This window comes from Epinephelus fuscoguttatus, linkage group LG10 (assembly GCF_011397635.1).
Source record: "Epinephelus fuscoguttatus linkage group LG10, E.fuscoguttatus.final_Chr_v1".
Taxonomy (NCBI): Eukaryota; Metazoa; Chordata; class Actinopteri; order Perciformes; family Serranidae; genus Epinephelus; species Epinephelus fuscoguttatus.
Window position 1 is genome coordinate 11,530,959 of NC_064761.1, and position 17,850 is coordinate 11,548,808.

General features: G+C 39.5%; 1 protein-coding gene across 21 annotated transcripts in view; it reads left to right on the top strand.

Annotated features, from left to right (window-relative positions):
• Positions 1-11,116: 11,116 nt before the first annotated feature.
• The window catches only part of LOC125895616 (complement factor H-like), an 85,608-nt gene continuing 78,874 nt past the window's right edge, over positions 11,117-17,850 (top strand). For 10 of the 21 annotated variants that reach the window (XM_049587609.1, XM_049587605.1, XM_049587601.1 and 7 more), the window contains exons 1-10: positions 11,122-11,318; positions 11,441-11,623; positions 12,783-12,888; positions 13,033-13,109; positions 13,278-13,460; positions 14,995-15,177; positions 15,270-15,464; positions 15,582-15,761; positions 16,909-17,076; positions 17,512-17,679. In XM_049587609.1, the coding sequence (XP_049443566.1) occupies positions 11,249-11,318; positions 11,441-11,623; positions 12,783-12,888; positions 13,033-13,109; positions 13,278-13,460; positions 14,995-15,177; positions 15,270-15,464; positions 15,582-15,761; positions 16,909-17,076; positions 17,512-17,679 (1,513 nt within the window). In that variant the 5' untranslated portion in view covers positions 11,122-11,248. Of the gene's footprint in view, positions 11,319-11,440; positions 11,624-12,782; positions 12,889-13,032; positions 13,110-13,277; positions 13,461-14,994; positions 15,178-15,269; positions 15,465-15,581; positions 15,762-16,908; positions 17,077-17,511; positions 17,680-17,850 lie in introns of all 21 variants that reach the window. The other 11 variants (XM_049587597.1, XM_049587596.1, XM_049587594.1 and 8 more) reach the window with 6 other exon arrangements.

Below are 17,850 nucleotides of genomic sequence, written 5' to 3' on the forward strand. Positions count from 1 at the left end.
TGGTCTAAAACATGTGTGAAGTTCTCACATTCTCACCGCACATTCTTCCTCTATAAAGACCAGTTTATGTGTGGGAAAAGGCGTATGCATGGTTTTTGTCTCTTTAGCTGCTAAATGCTCCTGTATGTTCACCAGCTACTCAGTAGCGTTGTATATCTGCTGTTTGGTGCTGAGCAGGGTTCTCGGAGCTTTATAGTTGAAAAAGCTGCCTGCCAGACAACTAAACAATAAGCTGAAACCGACTATACAGCTCTGAGAGGGGAGCAGATTGAAGTGATAATTCTCTGTAGGTTCATCACTATAAGCAACCCCTTTTACATTTGTCATAATGAACCATAGATATTGGAAAATTATTATTCTATGTGCTTGAAGACATAGCTATCAAGGAGGATCTTGTATGATATGAGAAATGGACAACACTCACTTGTCAATATGTGACATAAAAGAGCAATCAATATCTTTGCCTGTTTTCCAGCAATATAAGTCTAACCCTAGCACAAACATATGGGCATGAAGTCAACACTGCTGTGATCCCACCTATCTTCAATCTCTATTGACATCTGACTCATCGCCCACCCTGAAGTTAGTTCTGACTAGTCGCTGTGGTATTGAATGCACTGCTTTGTCAGTCTGCAGGTTCTTAATAAGTAATGTTCCTGGTGCATTGATGGACCAACGTTTGGGCTTTTTGAGACTGAAGTTGTTGTTTCATCACTCTGAATCATTCATTATTCCTTTGTGAACTGCAGGAGGCTGAGCTGCAGAGGAGAGATGGATCGGATTTGAGTCGGTCAGCCATGTGTTTTTAACAGGGCCTCTCTTCTTGACAGTCAGCTGTGAGAAACATGAGGATCAAAGCAGGAGAAACACTGGAACATAAATGAGTATGGACTCTGCAGAGAGCCAATGACGGCTACAACTAAGCTTATCGTGACGATCTGTCATTTTCACACATTGGCCTTTGCAGTGTTGAAAAGAAAATCCCATGCTCCCCTGAAACAACCAGTTCATTAACCTGTAAAGAAACTGTTACTGCTCACTGTATATCATTAGCATTAAGCTGAAATCCTGAGGGAGGGCTTGGCTGTTTGTTTGCTGTGGGCTTAAACATTCATGCTCATTCCGTCGAATAAACAGGCTCGGATTATCCAAGCAGCCAAAGACAACATGCTAACTGCTCCAGCATCAACCTCAGACAGATTCGCTAAGAAGCCCTGTTCATCAGGAGCATTACAATGTTTGCTCTCGATGGTAGATACATAAAGACATATGCTATTTGACCAGCACTGGAAACCTGCTCATTCATTGAAAAATAAAAAAAAAAAATACATTTTTAAAAATCCCACAAATTAAGACGTCACAGAATTATTTATGGAGCAAATTTTGGATTCATTATGTCAGTCAGATGAATTATTTATATCCTTAACATTTTAACATCATGTATATTTTACATGTACTAAATTATGAACTTGGTAGAAGTTTTTTCCAAATTAAGTATATTTTAGAAATTCATCCTCCCTTGCTGATGAGGACACTTCAGTTTTTCCAGTTAGTACTGAAACTTTAACAGTTCAAGTCCAGTGAATATATTGAAATGGTACAAAAGTAAGCGATTAATTGACAGAGGTTAAAATAAAGTTTAGGTTACCCATATCTGAGAGAAAAGAAGAGTTTTCAGAGCTATAAAAATGCCATTATCAGGGTAAAAGTAATGGGTTAACAATGGCTGTTCTGCAGCAATGTGAGTAAAGTAAATAATATCTACAGGTGTCCCAACGTAAAAGCAGTGTTGGAACAGACTATTACTGCACCCTCTGAAGTATTATTTGACAGTACTGCACTGCAGGAGGTAATATATTGCTATCATAATGGCAAACAAGAGGGAATTAAAAAAGGGAGCCAGACAGACGTTAAGGGTTAATAACCCTTAAGTGTAGGTCGTACCTTGAGAGAAATTGCAGAGAAAGCCAATGTGTTGGTGAGCACAGTTTCCTACATCATCAAAAGGCACTTGGAAACTGGATGAAATTGGAGGAAGAGGTCTGTCAGACCCACAGCCACCACAGAATCAGAAGACAAGTTTTTGGAAGTCAACTGTGAAGAGAAGACTTTGAGTTGGAGGTTTGACTGGTTGAGTGCCAGTTAGAAAGCCATTCCTATAATGGCATAATATGAAAAAGAGGTTTTCCTGGGCCATGGCACACTGCCCATGGACTACTGAAGAATAGAAGAAGGTCTTATGGGCCAGTGAATCAAATTTGGAAATATTTGGTTCAAAATACTGGCTTTTTGTGTACTGTTGAGAAGGCGAAAGGGTGGTTCCTCAGTGTGTGACACCAACTGGTAAACATGGAGGAGGAAGGTTGGTGGTCTGGGGCTCCTTTGATGGATCCAGAGTTGACAACATGTACAGAGTGACTGGCACTGAACCAGAAGGGCTACCACAGTGTTTTGCAGCACCATGCAATACCCTCTGGTCTACATTTTGTGGGTCAGGGGATCATCCTACAGCAAGATAATGACCTAAAACATGTCTCCAGGCTATGTCAGAATGGCCTCAGAGGAAAGAACAAGACAGTAGACTCTAAATCATAAAATGGCCAACACAGTCTCTAGACTAAAACAACATTGAGCTGTTTTGGGTTGAACTGGACAGAAGGGTGCAACCTGTAAGTGCAACATTTGGGGGAACTTCTGCAAAAGTTTTGGGAAGAACTTTACAAACAATATTAGATTTGCAGTGAAGAAAGAATGTGTTGGGCTGTTACGTATTTAATCAAAAATTTTAATTTAGTTTTGTCAAACAAAATGAGTCCATGATTTCTTTTTTTTTAAAGTGTGTACTTTTAATTAAAGACAACTTCTAAAACTTTTGACTGGTAGTGTTTGATTTAAAAAAGGAAACATTTTTAATAGTAATTGAGAAAAAAAAAAAGATTATTATTTTGTTTCCTTAAGTTCCTTCCTTTGTATTTATTACTCTTAAAATTTAGGAGGTTAAGTTTAACATGTGTTTTGCTGTCACTGTGTAGAGGTAGAGGTAGAGGTCCACATGTGGTAAAAGATGGCCATACAGCAGTCAGAAATATCCTGCATATTTAGGATTCAGCTCTTTATCTGTCCCCTCTTTGTGGATATGTGAAGCACAGAGTTGCTGAAACAGAGCATAGACAATATGCTCCCTCAAATACAAAAACAGCGTAAAGGCCAGGCAGAAAGCATCGCTTTTCCTTTATGTCCTTTGGAATATTTTTTCTTAGCATGCAACCAAAACCAGCCGGCTGAGAAAGAAAGTTCAGGTCAATAATAGGGTTACTGGAAGTAATAAAAACCAGCATGGTGTCCATTTTTGTTCCTGTCCAACCATGCTTTAATAATAGAAAATCTGTGATTTAAAATATTCCAATTGATTCTTGTATTTTATTTATGTAGTTATTTTATTCTCCTTACTTCCCCCTTCAGTTTGCTTCTCTTCCACCCTTGTGGATTGCTTCTGTCCTCTAGTGGAGAAATATAGAAAGGATCCAAACACAACCACAGATGTCTTCTAAAAATATTGTTTATCAAGGCCCAATATTTGAAAAATAACTGCTTGGATGACCTCTGTGATTAAGTGGTGACATTGTGGAGTTTTTACCAATTAGTCTTCCTTTTTTTCCCACACATTGATATACATTAGTTTTAGACATTGCTTCTTTTTTTACCCATGTTGTGCACCATAGCCAATGGACATAAATGCCCTCTATGACCCTTTAGTAATCCATATCTACTGTGGGTGGATATTTCTAGCCAATGTACCATCACTGTAGGCCTACAGTAAGTGCATCCATACTGCACATCTAGCATGGTTAGCCCCTGTGGGAGTGGAATAGAGTGTGTGGGTGGCCCAGTGGGGTTTATATCTGCCTCTGTTCCCACAGATGCCTCTCAGCTGTGCTGTGAACAAGAATGGCCCACAAAACATAGTAATTAACAATTGATTTTTAACTTGTGTTGGCTCACTATATAGGTGAAACAATGTGCTCCTTACATTAAGATTAAGCTCTTGTTTCTGAAATTATATCCAGTTTATTTACACACCTACAAACAAACTCAAGCTTGAAAAGGTAGCAAGAGTCAAATCAGTAGCAAGGTTACATGACTGTTTATTAGATTGTACTACAATTTACAGGATGTCTGTTTGGTCATTAACATGGAAATGTTTAGTACTTTTAAAGGTAATTAAAGTTAAACCTAAATTTAAAATGTGCTTCAGTATTTTAGAAAGTGTTACCCACATCCTTTGGAATATAAATCTTTGTAGAAGCACCTACATGTATACTATTGTACTTACAACTTTCTGGTAGTTGTAATCAATTAATAATTTAGTCTCTCAAAATCAAAAAAACAGGGAAAATGCCCACCACAGTTCCCAGAGCCCAATGGTGATGTGTTCATGTTGCTTGTCATGTGTTTCAACCCCTAGAAATGACATTTTTGTCATGTACAAAGATTTAAAACAGAGAAAAGCACCACATCCTCACATATTTGTTTCTTTCTTTTACAAAATTGTAGGTAATTATTTTTTTCTGTTTATCAACTAATCCATTAATTGACTAATTGCTCTTTATCTTTGTTGCTAAATTCTCATATCTGTGCTATTTCTGGACTGCATTTCCCAGAAATACAGTGCTACATATAAATTTATATAAAACACAAAAACATGCAGTGTGTCATGTGGTATACACATTTTGGCCAGATTATGAGACACGCACTTTTGGAAGGATGAAATTTTGTGGTTTTGTGTCTCTTCAAGGGTCATTTTTTTTGGCTTTTTTTAGTCGTTTTGTGTCTCTTTGTTGTCATGCTATCTTTCCTAATGGTTGTTTTGTGTGATTTTGATGTTATTTTGTGTCTCTTTGTAGTTCCTCTGCATCTCTTGTGGTCATTTTGAGTGTTTTTTTCTAGTCGATACATCTTAATTTGAACAACATTTTACAAGTGAAGGTCAGGGGGCCCCCTGACACCCTGGGCTCCTGGGTCTGTGCCCAGTAGCACCATTCAGTCATCCATGTATACATTACTTCTAAACAGGTTTCGAGTAAGCAGTGTGCTTGCTCACTGGAAAGGTGACCAAAAAAGTATACTCAAACCAGACAGTATGCATAGTAAATACAGTCAGTTTTTGAGTGTGCTGTCTATTCTCCCATGATGCTTTGCACAAAGGAAATGAAGGAGTTGCTCAAAGCTGGTAAAATAAATTATGAGGGGTGGTGGGAAGTATTCAGAACTTTCTTTTTACCTATGAATTTAAGTAATCCATATACCATGTGATAACTAAAATCTTTGGAATACCACAGTTCCTCAGCTGCAGCTTGGTTGAGGTCCAATATTATATGTCTTGTATCATTTCCTGGTAGAATAAAAAATATATATAAACTAAATACATTATGACAATTGTTCATCTTGCATGCATTTAGAATGTAGTATGAATTTAGAATTGAATTTAGGAACAAAAAGTTGTCGTGATGTCTTTCTTTCTGTCTTCGCTAAATAATTTCTATATTTGCATTCAAATAAAACAGACAGCAGATGGACTGTTTCCAGCAGAAGAACCAAACACTTTGTAGTTTATGTTTGTTGCATTCTGCTTGTCTGTAACTGCATATAATTTGAATATTCACCATCATCTGTTTTAACCTCAGCTCTGTAGTGTATATCCGCCTGTCTGTCTCTCTGCCCCACTGACCGACTTCATAAACCCGAGTCAAGGATCTTTGGTTGATTGAAACGGAAATTATTTATGTGTCACCAGTGATGATATGTAATTACATTTGTCAAAAACAGCAAAGTAGCCCACGAAACTTTAACAAGAGAGAAGTTGTTTCGTATAAAAATGGTTTATTACATTGTTGAAAGCAGTTGCTGTGACTATGCTTTGGCACCTGCAGTTCATAATGTCCTCCTAGTTCTGTCCATGATTTGTCTCAGTGGAGCAGCACCCACTCAGTACCTCAGGAGGGCACTGTTGGGTGATTCTTGGAAAAGCTGTGTCCTTTTTAGAACAAATCTGTAACAGGTAAGGATGATTTAAGAAGATACTGGCTAGTCAGTTTTGCTTTTTCTGTGGTTGCACATGCTAAGAAATAAAGACATAAATATACAGTTGTAATACATGTACACATTTTAAACTAGTAACAAATATATAAGGTATATTTAGTTACCTTCCTTTCCTGAACAAATTAATTTGCTAGTCACCATGACAAAGAATATATGTAAGTAAATCTTCCTCCTTTCATTTATTTTTACCATCCAAAACCCTGTGATCGACTAATCCTCCTCAAGTTTAGCCAGCATCTAACAAACACAGTAAAGCCAGTAACTTTTTAGTTATCATGACAGCCAACATAACTTTCAGTTGCACTAATAACACAGAATTAATAGATGAAAAGGGTGGAGGAAAGAGTACCACTTGAGTGTCTTCCACCTTTTGGATGGATTGACACTGATACATCGGAGTCAATCAGCTATTGGTAAATTCAAACAAAGTCGAGATTTACTTACAACCAGGTCTTGCACCTCCAGCTAACTAACAAAGTTTATGTTAGCTGGCTAATATGTTATCAGTTCAGGATGAAAATTAAGAAGAGGTCATATGAAATCTGGCTGGCATTCACTGGATCTCACTGACAATGATGACTTTTTTTTCTTGGACAGATTATGTTGAGTCAGACAGGAAATGAGGTACTCCCGCAAGGTCAACTTTAGTGAGGGTGGGTTTGTGAATAGCATGTCCTACTCAATTGGAGCCTTTTTGTCAGACACAAAGAACCATGTAATACAACCTAAGTATCAATATTTCTTGCAGGGTCATAAAATTGTATGTAGTTAGGTCAAGTTAATGTTAATGATGTGGCCCAATATCAGAAATCACAAACTTTACAGCCTGCACACCAAGAGCTCCGTGACATCCCTCTGCATTCTTATTTAAAAGTAAGATATATGGTTAGAAGTCCCTGTAAAAAATACTGTTTGTTTAACTAAAATACAAGTAAATAGTTACAGTAGCTTAATTAGAACCATAGACTGTAAAGATAATGGACAGCTACCATAGTGTCATCCATTACTTTGTGGACTCCCCGTTTTGACATTTCAAGTTTGGCACCTTGGCTGTCACCATCTTGGTTTTGGACCATATTTGGACACGAGGGTGAAGCTGTGGAGAAGCAAGGAGTGGATCTGACTAAGAGCTTGAGAAAACTAACTACACATCATGGTGATGCTGACCATCTGTCTATTTTGGTAAGCTGAAACCATTTCCCTCAGTGGAAACAAAGCTTTTATTTACTTTAACTTCACAGATGACAACCAATAAATTGTGAAGACAATAAAGCCTCCACAAAAGTAGTATTTAAAGTCTTAAATGTAATTTATCCTGGCTTCACATGAGTAGAAGAAATCTCTGCTAGTCTCTAGGTTAATTTATACAATGTAAAATGCCACAGGCTTGTGCCAGTAACGTTAGCATGTTATATTTGTTTGGAACAGTTGTTTTGTTGGTGAACTTTTTGAGTTGTAATGGAGCTGAATTTTGTAATGTTACCTTTGTTTAATGTTGCTGTTGTCCATGGCCTCATGTGTGTAGAGGAAATCTCTGCTAGTCGCTAGGCTAATCTATACAATGTAAAATGCCACAGTAACGTTAGCATGTTATATTTGTTTGGAAAACATGTTTAATAATAAACAGTTGTTTTGTCAGTGAACCTTGTGAGTTGTAATGGAGCTGAATTGTGTAATGTTACCTTTGTTTAATGTTGCTGTTGTCCCTGGTTTCATATGAGTAGAAGAAATCTCTCCTGGCCGCTAGGTTAATTTATACAATGTAAAATGCCATGGGCTTGTGCTAAAAACGTTAGCATGTCGTGTTTGTGGGGAAAATGTGTCCAGCAAAAGACAAGTGCTTTGTTTGTGAGTGCTGCGAGTTATAGTGAAGCAGATTTGTCACTTGTGTTTGAAATTGTCTCTATCAAGCCATGTGTGTGTTTTGGGTGTGTTTTGAATCAGCTAAACTTTACAGCTCTTCACAGAAACCCCCCTACCGGTTATTGTTCTGGAGGTGTAAGTGCAGAGTGACACAAACACACCACCGCACAAGTATAAATGCTCACAATGTTCAGCCCCAGAGATTGCATCTTGATTTGAACCATTATATATTTTCACACATTATACATTTTCCAGTCAATCAAGACTTATTTTCTTATTTTACTTAGTTTAGTTTTTCATTCACATTTTTAATTTTAATGCAATAATGTATTCCAGAGTTTTCACTTGCTGACTTAAAGGGGCAAAAAGCAAAATTGTTTCACCGCTAGATTCGCTGTTGTGCACTGCCTGTAGACCAAAACAAAGTGTCATGAGCCATACCTCCCTCTACCTCTGCTCTCCAACACCCCCCACCCCCCCACCCCACTCGCCTCGAGTACTGCAGCACCTCCACTGACTATTACATTCAGACGGTCCCAGTGTTTCTTCTGCAGGCTCCACTTCACTCAGCTGCCCGATATACCCGCTGCTTCTTCCCACTTTAACCTGAATAACAAACCAGGGCTCGGTTCTCCGGTTGGATCCAAGCAGAGAGCCAGGGCTAACGTTAGCTGGGAAGCTAGCGGAGGCTAACTGGCTGTGCTTCCCTCTGTCATGCTCCCACCTAGCTCTGGTTTGTTATTCAGGTTAAAGTGTGAAGAAGTCGTGGATCTGTCAGGCAGCTGAGTGAAGTGGAGCCTGAGGAAGAAGCACCCGTTGGCCTCAGTTTCACTACAGGCAGATTCACTCGCTACAGGGGCGAAGAAATAAAATCTAAACAGCCAACTTAGTTTGGCTTAGTTTAACAGTTAGCGATATCTTTCACTCACTCTCAGTCTCTGCTGTGTTTAGCTATTTCCCTGCCTACTTCAATGATGATGGTACTTGTAATAAATGTAATATATTTTCTGAGATGGACACGAGGCTCAGTGACTAGAAGAGCTGGTAGAAGCACTCTATAACTGTAAGTCACTCCAGTAGCCGATGGCAGCCGACTCGGCTCGAGCCATCGCCGGATCCCGGCTAGTGCCAATACCAGGAGCTAACGCTAACATTCCTCTTCTCCGTGAGTGAGAGGGATGTTTTAGCCTAGCTACATTTTACAATGCTAATTGCAAATGTTAGCTGGGCTGCCGGGCTACTCACCTAACACTGACCCATTGTTGGGACCGAGCCGCTAATAACTCAAGCTCCGGACATTAACCTATGCTACGATTGTAACATTAAATTTAATTGAATCAACATGGCAACATGTGCCTAACGTTGTAACACTACTTAAAACAGACATTCGACTTTATACTTAACTGTGTTAAGTATAACTGCAGCCGACTGGCTTGTAAACAATGGGCTGGAGATCAACACAGAGAGAGGGTGTGTGACGTCATGCTATAGGCTACTCCAGATGAAATTACACCTCTAGTTCTTCACATAGCGATTTTTTAATTCCTTCTATCTAGAAATGATGAATTTCTGCTTATTGCCCCTTTAAGGGCGTCCTTTAGGGCTAGTGTTTTAAGATGCTGATCGTGTAATTGGAACATCCCTGGTTCGAGCAGAAACCTTTGTTGCTTTTCATCTTCTATGTCTCTCTTCCCACTGTCAGCTCTATAAAGGCAAACATGCATAACGACAACATATTTAAATAAAATAGTAACTTTTTACTTGTTGTCTCCCATGACGGGATATATTCTGTATTTCTAACCTGACTTGGGAGTAAAAATTGGGAGTATTCATAACATTTTGTTGTGATATTCCTCACATATAAAGATAGCAAATGCAAGTACATAATATTCTGATATCTGCAACTTCTGTCCAAATGACCAGCCCTGCAAAACTCACATCAGCCCAACACTTCTCCACATCTGTCTACCTCTGTCTGCTTTGCCAGCAATGGAGGAGAAGGGTAGTTTACAAAGCACACAGCTCTCACATTGCTCAAACAGTCAGCTCTAATAGTTCCAACAGTATAGCAACAAATTATTTCAGCTCCAACTGCTTTGGCATAGAGGAAAGGCAAATCATCTTCTTACACGGCAGATATAAATTTAACCTTGATTTCTGGTGGAAAAATGTAAATTACAGGGAAAATGTGTATCAGCTGTGAACAAATATCTTCCTCTGAATTGGTATCTGACTTACAGATCCCACCTGCAAATTGAATATCATAATAGTTTCTCTTCACAAATTGCCGGCAAATGTTCTGACGAATGAGTTTGTGCAATGTATGTATTTTCAGTGACACAGAAAAACACTCAGCAACTGTTCAGAACAAGTAGTATGAATACCAAAAAGCCATATTGAGAAATGAAGGCAAACCCTGCATTGCTTAACAGCTACATTTTGTTTTAATAGTTTCCAGACTGAGGTCAGAATCTGCGTTATTTGTTCACCAGCCTTTTGCCAGCTTTTCCCACCTTTTTACAAGGTCATCACCAAACAGACATTTGCATGAGCTGTGTCTAAGTGTGGCCTTAACTGTGGCATCTATGAACGTTAAAAGAAAATCAGGTTGGTTTAATTACATAATTATACTTTTGATCCAGTTTTGAACAGAATATTTGCTTTGATTGTTCTTTTATTTCAAATGCACTCTAGATGAGAGGAGTCTGTGTTGACTTGCTGGAATGCAACACATGTGTTTGCTCTATTGATTACTGCAAATGATTACCAAAAGGAAAAAACAAATAAAGGCTTACTGGAATACTCTTTTTTTATTTGGTCACTGAATGATAAACATAGCAAAGGCTACACATAGACATGGAACCATTTAAATACTAATCACATTGCATTTAAAAAATCCCCTTTCAAAAAATAATTAAGTAGAAGACTGCTATCTGTGTGATTGTTATTTTGCTCAATGGTTTCCATGACTCACTGAGCAAACTCTACAATATAAATCTCAGTCATGTGTGTACTGATATAAGTAAGACACCCTGGGTGTTTTTGAAGTTTTATCAAGTATCCAGTGTGTTATTTAACTTGCCGTGTATGTGATCACTTCCTCATTTTTCTGTTCCCTGTGAGGCTGAGCTTGTATTTGGAGGCTGGAACAGACTTGCGTAAATCATTGAGCAATCTCTTTTTGCCTGTGAAATCCGTGGCTCTCTCTCTCTCTCTCGCTCTGTATAATAGTGTTTCAGTCTCCAGTTTCTACTCCTGTTTGGTGGTTCAGGGTAATGAAGATAAAATGCACGTAATAACCCAAAGCTGTGTCCTGTTTTTGTGGATGTATATGCTGACCTTCGTAAAAAGTCAAGGTAAGCCTGAGTAGTTCAAGTAATTTGCCCCGTCATTTTTATCTTAACAGTACATTCATGGCTTGGTATTTTGCTGTGAGGATAAAATGATTTGTATTTCTTTCTTTTTTTTGCTGCCCCAGAATGTACCCTTGAGCAGTTTTTAAAGGGCCCCCTGTTTGATTCAAATTTCGACACAACTGATCTGGACGCCAGATACTCTGGTGGAAAACAAGTGAGAGTGAGTTGCAATGTTGGCTTCACTGGGTTTTTCAAACTGATCTGTGTCGAGGGAAAATGGCAGTCCAGAGGCACGAGATGTCAACGTGAGTAACAGTCTTTTACTGTTTGAATTTAAATATTAACTCTGCCATTTAAAGTGATAAACACTTGTTACATTATATGCAACATGTTATGCTGTATCAGTATATACTCTGTTAAATGGGCACAGCATTGTATTTGAGTGAGAACACAATGGCAAAGCAGGCTCAACTATATATTATATTATAGTACAAAATAATATACAGAGTATTATTGAATGGAAGAACCACTTATGTCATCACTGCAGTTTAGGCCGTAGTTCAGATTTTTTGAAGCAGGGTTGTATGAGGTACTTATCCATTGTCAGTGTATTAGCTACAGTACATGTCTGTCGACATACCCCAGTTTGGTGAAGCGGCAGGAGTGCCAAATTGGAAGCAAAGCAATGCACGGGGGCAGCAGCAAAATGTATTTTAGCTGCCTAAAAAACGTCCCACCAAATGAAATCTCTAACAGATTAATTGTACACCATACTGACATTATTTTCGCCTTTTTACCTTACAGTCAGACATCCCATTCCAACAGGATAACGGGTTCAGTTCCTCATGTAGGCTCCCTTTAAAGCCGCCAGACTCCCTTGACAAAAACAATAATTTTTGCTCATTGAACACAGAAGCTGCTGGTCTACCAGGGCCCCGATCAGTTAGTAAGTTTGTGTTATTGTGTGTTTTGTGTGTGTGACTGTGGTGAATTTGAACTCAACACCAAAGTCACACAATAACACAAACAAAACGGATCTAGGCAGTGGTAGACCAGCAGCTCCTGTGTTTAGCGATGTTAAATCACTATATTTCTGAATGGAGTCTGGCTTTTAAGAGAGTGATATAAAAGCTTCATCTCCCCATCGAAAATCACTGTCTGACAAAAAGGTAAAACAGTGAAAACACTCTCAATATAGCACACACTTATGCTGATATTGATTGTTTCAGGTTGGACTTTTTGTAGGTGGCTAAAATATGTTTTATTGCTGACCCCATCCCACAACAGTTGCTCGGTTTCTATGTCGGACCCCAGCCTGTTTCTCTGAACTGGGGGCGTGCTCACTTCCATGCGAGTAATACATTGACTATGGATACGTACCTCATACTGTCCCACTTCAAAAACTCCAAACTATCCCTTTAACAGTATATTTACCCATGTTCTCTCTAATTCTTCTGTTTAAAGCAAAATCATGTGGTCATCCTGGCGATGCTCAGTTTGCAGATTTTCATCTGGAAAAGGGAGACGATTTTGTGTTTGGGTCACAAGTTGTATACACCTGTCATAAAGGGTATGAAAATATTTAGAATCACATATTTATACTCTTGTTTATTATGTATCTTCATGCTTGGTGCACATTATACTGTATCCCTTTGGTACTTGGCTCCTAATAAGACAAATCCATTATCCATCTTCTACATAATACTTGTTTCAGTTATCAAATGGTCAGTCGCACAAACTATCGGCGTTGCATGGCTGAAGGCTGGGATGGTGTGGTTCCTGTCTGTGAAGGTAAGAGCTGTAATAATCCGGTGTCTGACACACACAGGGAGAAATGTCACTTTTGTGTCATCCCTTGAAAATATTGAAAAATGTAATTGCCTTCCTGTTTATAGGTTGATGCATCTGAAAGTTTTTTGGTCATCCAACTAATTTTTTTATCATGTTTTCTCCCTCCAGCCCAACAGTGCCCAGTGATTCATGTGGACAATAATGTCCAGGTGAATGGGGACCCGGAAGAAGCAACCTATGGCAATGTAGTTCGATTCAGCTGCAAGTCCAAATCTGAAATTCTGTCTGGGTCACCAGAGATGTATTGTGATGAAAATGGAGAGTGGAGTGGCCAAATTCCAAAATGCCAAGGTACAGCAGGCTGTCCAAAATTAAAACGGGAAACACTACAAGGTCTTACTTTGAAAAAAAAAAGGAGGAAATAGAAGGAAAGGGGAAGATGTATAAAATGCCATAATAACCACTATCATTCACCCAGCAACTAATGTGAAACAAACCAAACAACAACCACTAACCACGTAATGCAACATCCACCACCATGTAACATCACATCAACCCCATAAAAATGTAATTACCTCCAGTCCCAAGAACAGTTTGAAGCTAAGCTGTCATTCATGGTTATTACCTCCAAGGGCTCTAGTTTCGCAGACCGGGCGAGGCAGGGGCGCAGTGCACCTGCGCTTCGCCAACTGGGTGTGGCCAGGCGGATTTTGCAAGTTTGGCACACCATGCGCCTGGCGCAGCTACTCCTCTTTCCCACCTCCCTCCTATCTGCGCAAGTCAGAAAGAGGAAGGAGAGAAGGCGTGGAGTGGGTTTTACACACATCACACCAGTCAAATGAGCCCCTCTCCTCGCTCTTTAATGCGCCGCGCGAAGGCGTTATGAGAGTTTACTCAATTCGCCATGGCAGAAGAGAGCAGCAGCGTCAGACAGCCAAACTTCTCCCAGGAGGAAACTGATGTTTTGGTCCGGGAGGTCCAAGCTCACAGTCTCCGAATATACAGAACTGCGAGCAGACCTCCACGGGCTGATGATGCAAAGGTAGCCTGGGAGGAGGTCACCACAATTGTAAATCAGTGTTGCGTTTCTCTCGTGCGTGCGCCCTCTCTCTTTCTCTCTCGCAGTCTCACTCTGTTTCTTTTCTTTTGACTTTTCTAAGATGACAGATGCTGAATATACACTCCCTATCTGATGCTGTGGCTGTTTGTGGTTGGCTGAGAGGGATGTGAACTCATTAGTTTGCAGCTGTGTTAATCAAATCAGGTTGGGTTTCCATTATGCATGCCAAACGTGCCAAACGGTGCCAATCCCCTTTGATCTGACATCAGATGTGACGGGACAGTCGATATAGAGATACATTTATGTGCTGATTGCAGATAGTTGCATTGAATAGTGTTTTTTTGGGTATTTATTGCATCGTTAATGTGCCTGATATTCTGGAAACCTGCCTGTGAGGTTTTGGTGACGTGTGCGCACTGTCCGCCAGTCAGCCAAACTTCCACTTACACCGGCTGCACTCCACCTGTGCAGACAGTAGACCTGGTTTCAGCTAGCGAGCTTTTAGCGCACCTTCGGCAAAGCCTTTTGGCACGAAACTGTCACTGTGCCAAGCTGGATCTGTCGACACCTCCCCCTGCTGCACCGCCACACCCATCTCAGCGCACCTCGGTCTGCCAAACTACCAAACTGAGCACACCTCGGGTTGCGCTGCTCAAAACTAGCTCTGCGCGGGGTTTGCCACCCTGCGCTGCGCCGGGAAACTAGAGCCCCAAATGTCTAAAATGGGACATCATTTTACTTTTGAATCATGTCAGTCAGTGGTTACTCTTCATTTGCCTTTTTGTGAACAAGGTTATAATCATGCTCGTTTCTATTCTTCAACAGCGATAACATGTACAGTCCCCAATATTGAAAATGGCTACGTACCTGGAAATATCCAAGAGTACAAAGAACATGAAGTCCTACACTATGAGTGTAATGCTGGATATAAACGTGCTGAAGAGAGACCTTCAAAATGCATAAAACTTGGAATAAGAGCAGAGTGGAGCCCCACACCTGCATGCGAAGGTATGTATAACCTGATTAATGCAATTTATACCGCACTAATTAGTTCAGCTTGGTGCTAACAGATAATATGTTTAATTTCCCAACAAATGCAGAAATAAAATGTAAACTGACACTGCCGCCAGTGGAGGGAACCAGGTATGAACCTACTCACAGAAATCTATTTTCACCTGGTGACACACTGAGAGTCATATGTGGAGAGAAGTACTGGATTTCTACCTCTCAAGACGCCTCAGCAGTAACTACATGCAAAGATAATGGAGAATGGACTATCAGACCGGTGTGCCAAGGTATAAAACTACATGGGCTTTAGTGCCATAGACAGATTATGAGCTTCTCTACTGTGCTTGTAAGATTCATTCACCCATGATGATGATGATGACAATCAATTGTATCATTATTACTAGAGGTAAGATGCAGCAATCAAAGGCCGCAACATGTGCAATCCTGGCAAGTCAACTGGTGGCAACGAATAGGATTGGGTGACACTGTAAGTTATTGGTGTAGGGATGGCTACAGGAGGACAGGTGGTGCCACCTGGGCCACATGCACCAGAGGCGGATGGAATCCAGATCCACTTTGTCAAGGTACTGTGACGTTAACCGTGTGTTTTTGACATTACTGTTATTTTGTATCCATATTTGGGAAAGTGAGGAAAGAGCTTTTTGTCCAGTTAGGGTGGAAAGTTTTAACTCTAATGGCTGTTTTCCACCAAAAGGTCCCAGAAACAAAGAGCGGCTTAACTGTGGAAAACAATTGGTAATCTCAGAACATCTGCTATCAGTCTGATTGCGATATAGCCTCTGGCTGAAACAGCCAATATATCAGGAGTTCTGGTGTAGCCAGTGAATATCCAGGCCAAGACTTCCTCTTTTATGCAGTGATCACAGTTAACAGTTTGATTAACAACTTGAGACAAATCCAGTCAACATTTTAACTAATTTCCATGAACAGATATCTGCATATTAACGGATATGTCAGACATATTTTATCAGAAAAATAAAGAAAATAACAATTCTGCAATTACTGAAAAGTTCGTTAATAAAAGACTATAAACAAATGCTTTTTATATGAAAATGTTCTATATCAGTCAACATCCATTCGAGGGTCCCCAAAAAGTTCTGTCAGGTCAAGCACACCCTACATTGCAACTTCAGTTGTATTGTGTCATACGCCTTAGCCCCTAATGGTTTCAAAGACCATGTCCCTGCCTTCATTGAATAGCCTTGATGAAAATGCAGAAGTACAATCTGTAGTTCGAGCAAAAGCCCTAGAGGCAGCGAGAGCAAGGAGATCTGGGTGCTGGTAAGATGGAGGAAAGTTCATAATGATTCATTTACATAAATTACCCACATTGTTATGATACAAAGCTGGTTGAAAGTCATCAAATTATCTCTCTAAGGTTACATCATGTTCACCCCCATATACACCACTTACCCCACAACATAAAAACAGAAATAACTGTTGGTGATCATGTTTACAAAAAAAAGCTGGTGCCACATTATTGTTGGAAAACAACCACAGTCAGGTGATCATTAATATTTTGTAATTCCACCACTCTGTCAAACACTTTAAATCTCTTGGTGTCTTTCTTTGCAGCCCCATTGCTAAGTTATGTGTGTGTGTACTAATGTAGCCCACTTATGTAACATAGAAGCTGTTTCTTTATACTGCTGGCAGTAACAACACAGTCAATGTGTACAGTAGTTCATAACTGATTTTTTTTTATTACAGAAATCACATGCGACAGACAAGATGTGCCAAATGCAAAAATAATCACCAATTACAAGCAGACATACAAAAACTATGAACGAGCCAGTTATGAGTGTGAGGAAGGTTATCGAGGACGATTTACTCTCACCTGTGTGGAACGTGGTTGGCACGGGAATGCACAATGCACAGGTAATGTTTTGTTGTTTGTTTGTTTTGTTGTTTGTTTTGTTGTATCTCTGTCTTTGCATGCATGGATTTTGAATACAGTTTAAGAAATTACGATATCGGCTAAATCTGTCAAACTTAATTCCAAGTCAATTTCAAATACAATGACTTTGTGATCATTCAGTCAGAAAACAGTGAAGCTCCTGTCTGATAAATTAATCACAACAAGGGGGAAAGTCCAAACTAATGTGATGTCATCAGCATCTGCGTCTGTTCTGTATGAAAGCCTTCCCCTTCAGCTGACGAAATCCCCACTAAAACAAATCATTCCATATAACGAGAGCTGTTGAACATTGTGCTGATCTTAATGTAACATAACTAAGATCTGGAATCAAAGACAGTTACATTGTGATGTGCCACTTTTACTTATGGTGAAACTCCTTTTTTTTTGTTTCCCAGAGATAACGTGCGACAGAAGGGAATACAGAAACACAGAGATAGTTGGGAGCTCTAAGTACAAATACAGGTTCAATGACCAGGTCCAGTATATCTGCAAGAATGGTCACGAGGGAAGTTTTAATATGACCTGTAAGGAAACAGGTTGGATCGGATCTCCAGACTGTACAAGTAAGACAATAAAAACACAATACAGTCAAAAGTACAATATTTTTCTTTTTTTTTTTAACTTTTTATTTATGCTGTGCAATTCATACCTTCATCTTTTCACAAATAAGCATTTCGCATTTCTCTTTAACTTTGTATGTATACCCAGTACTAAAAAAAACAAACACACAAACA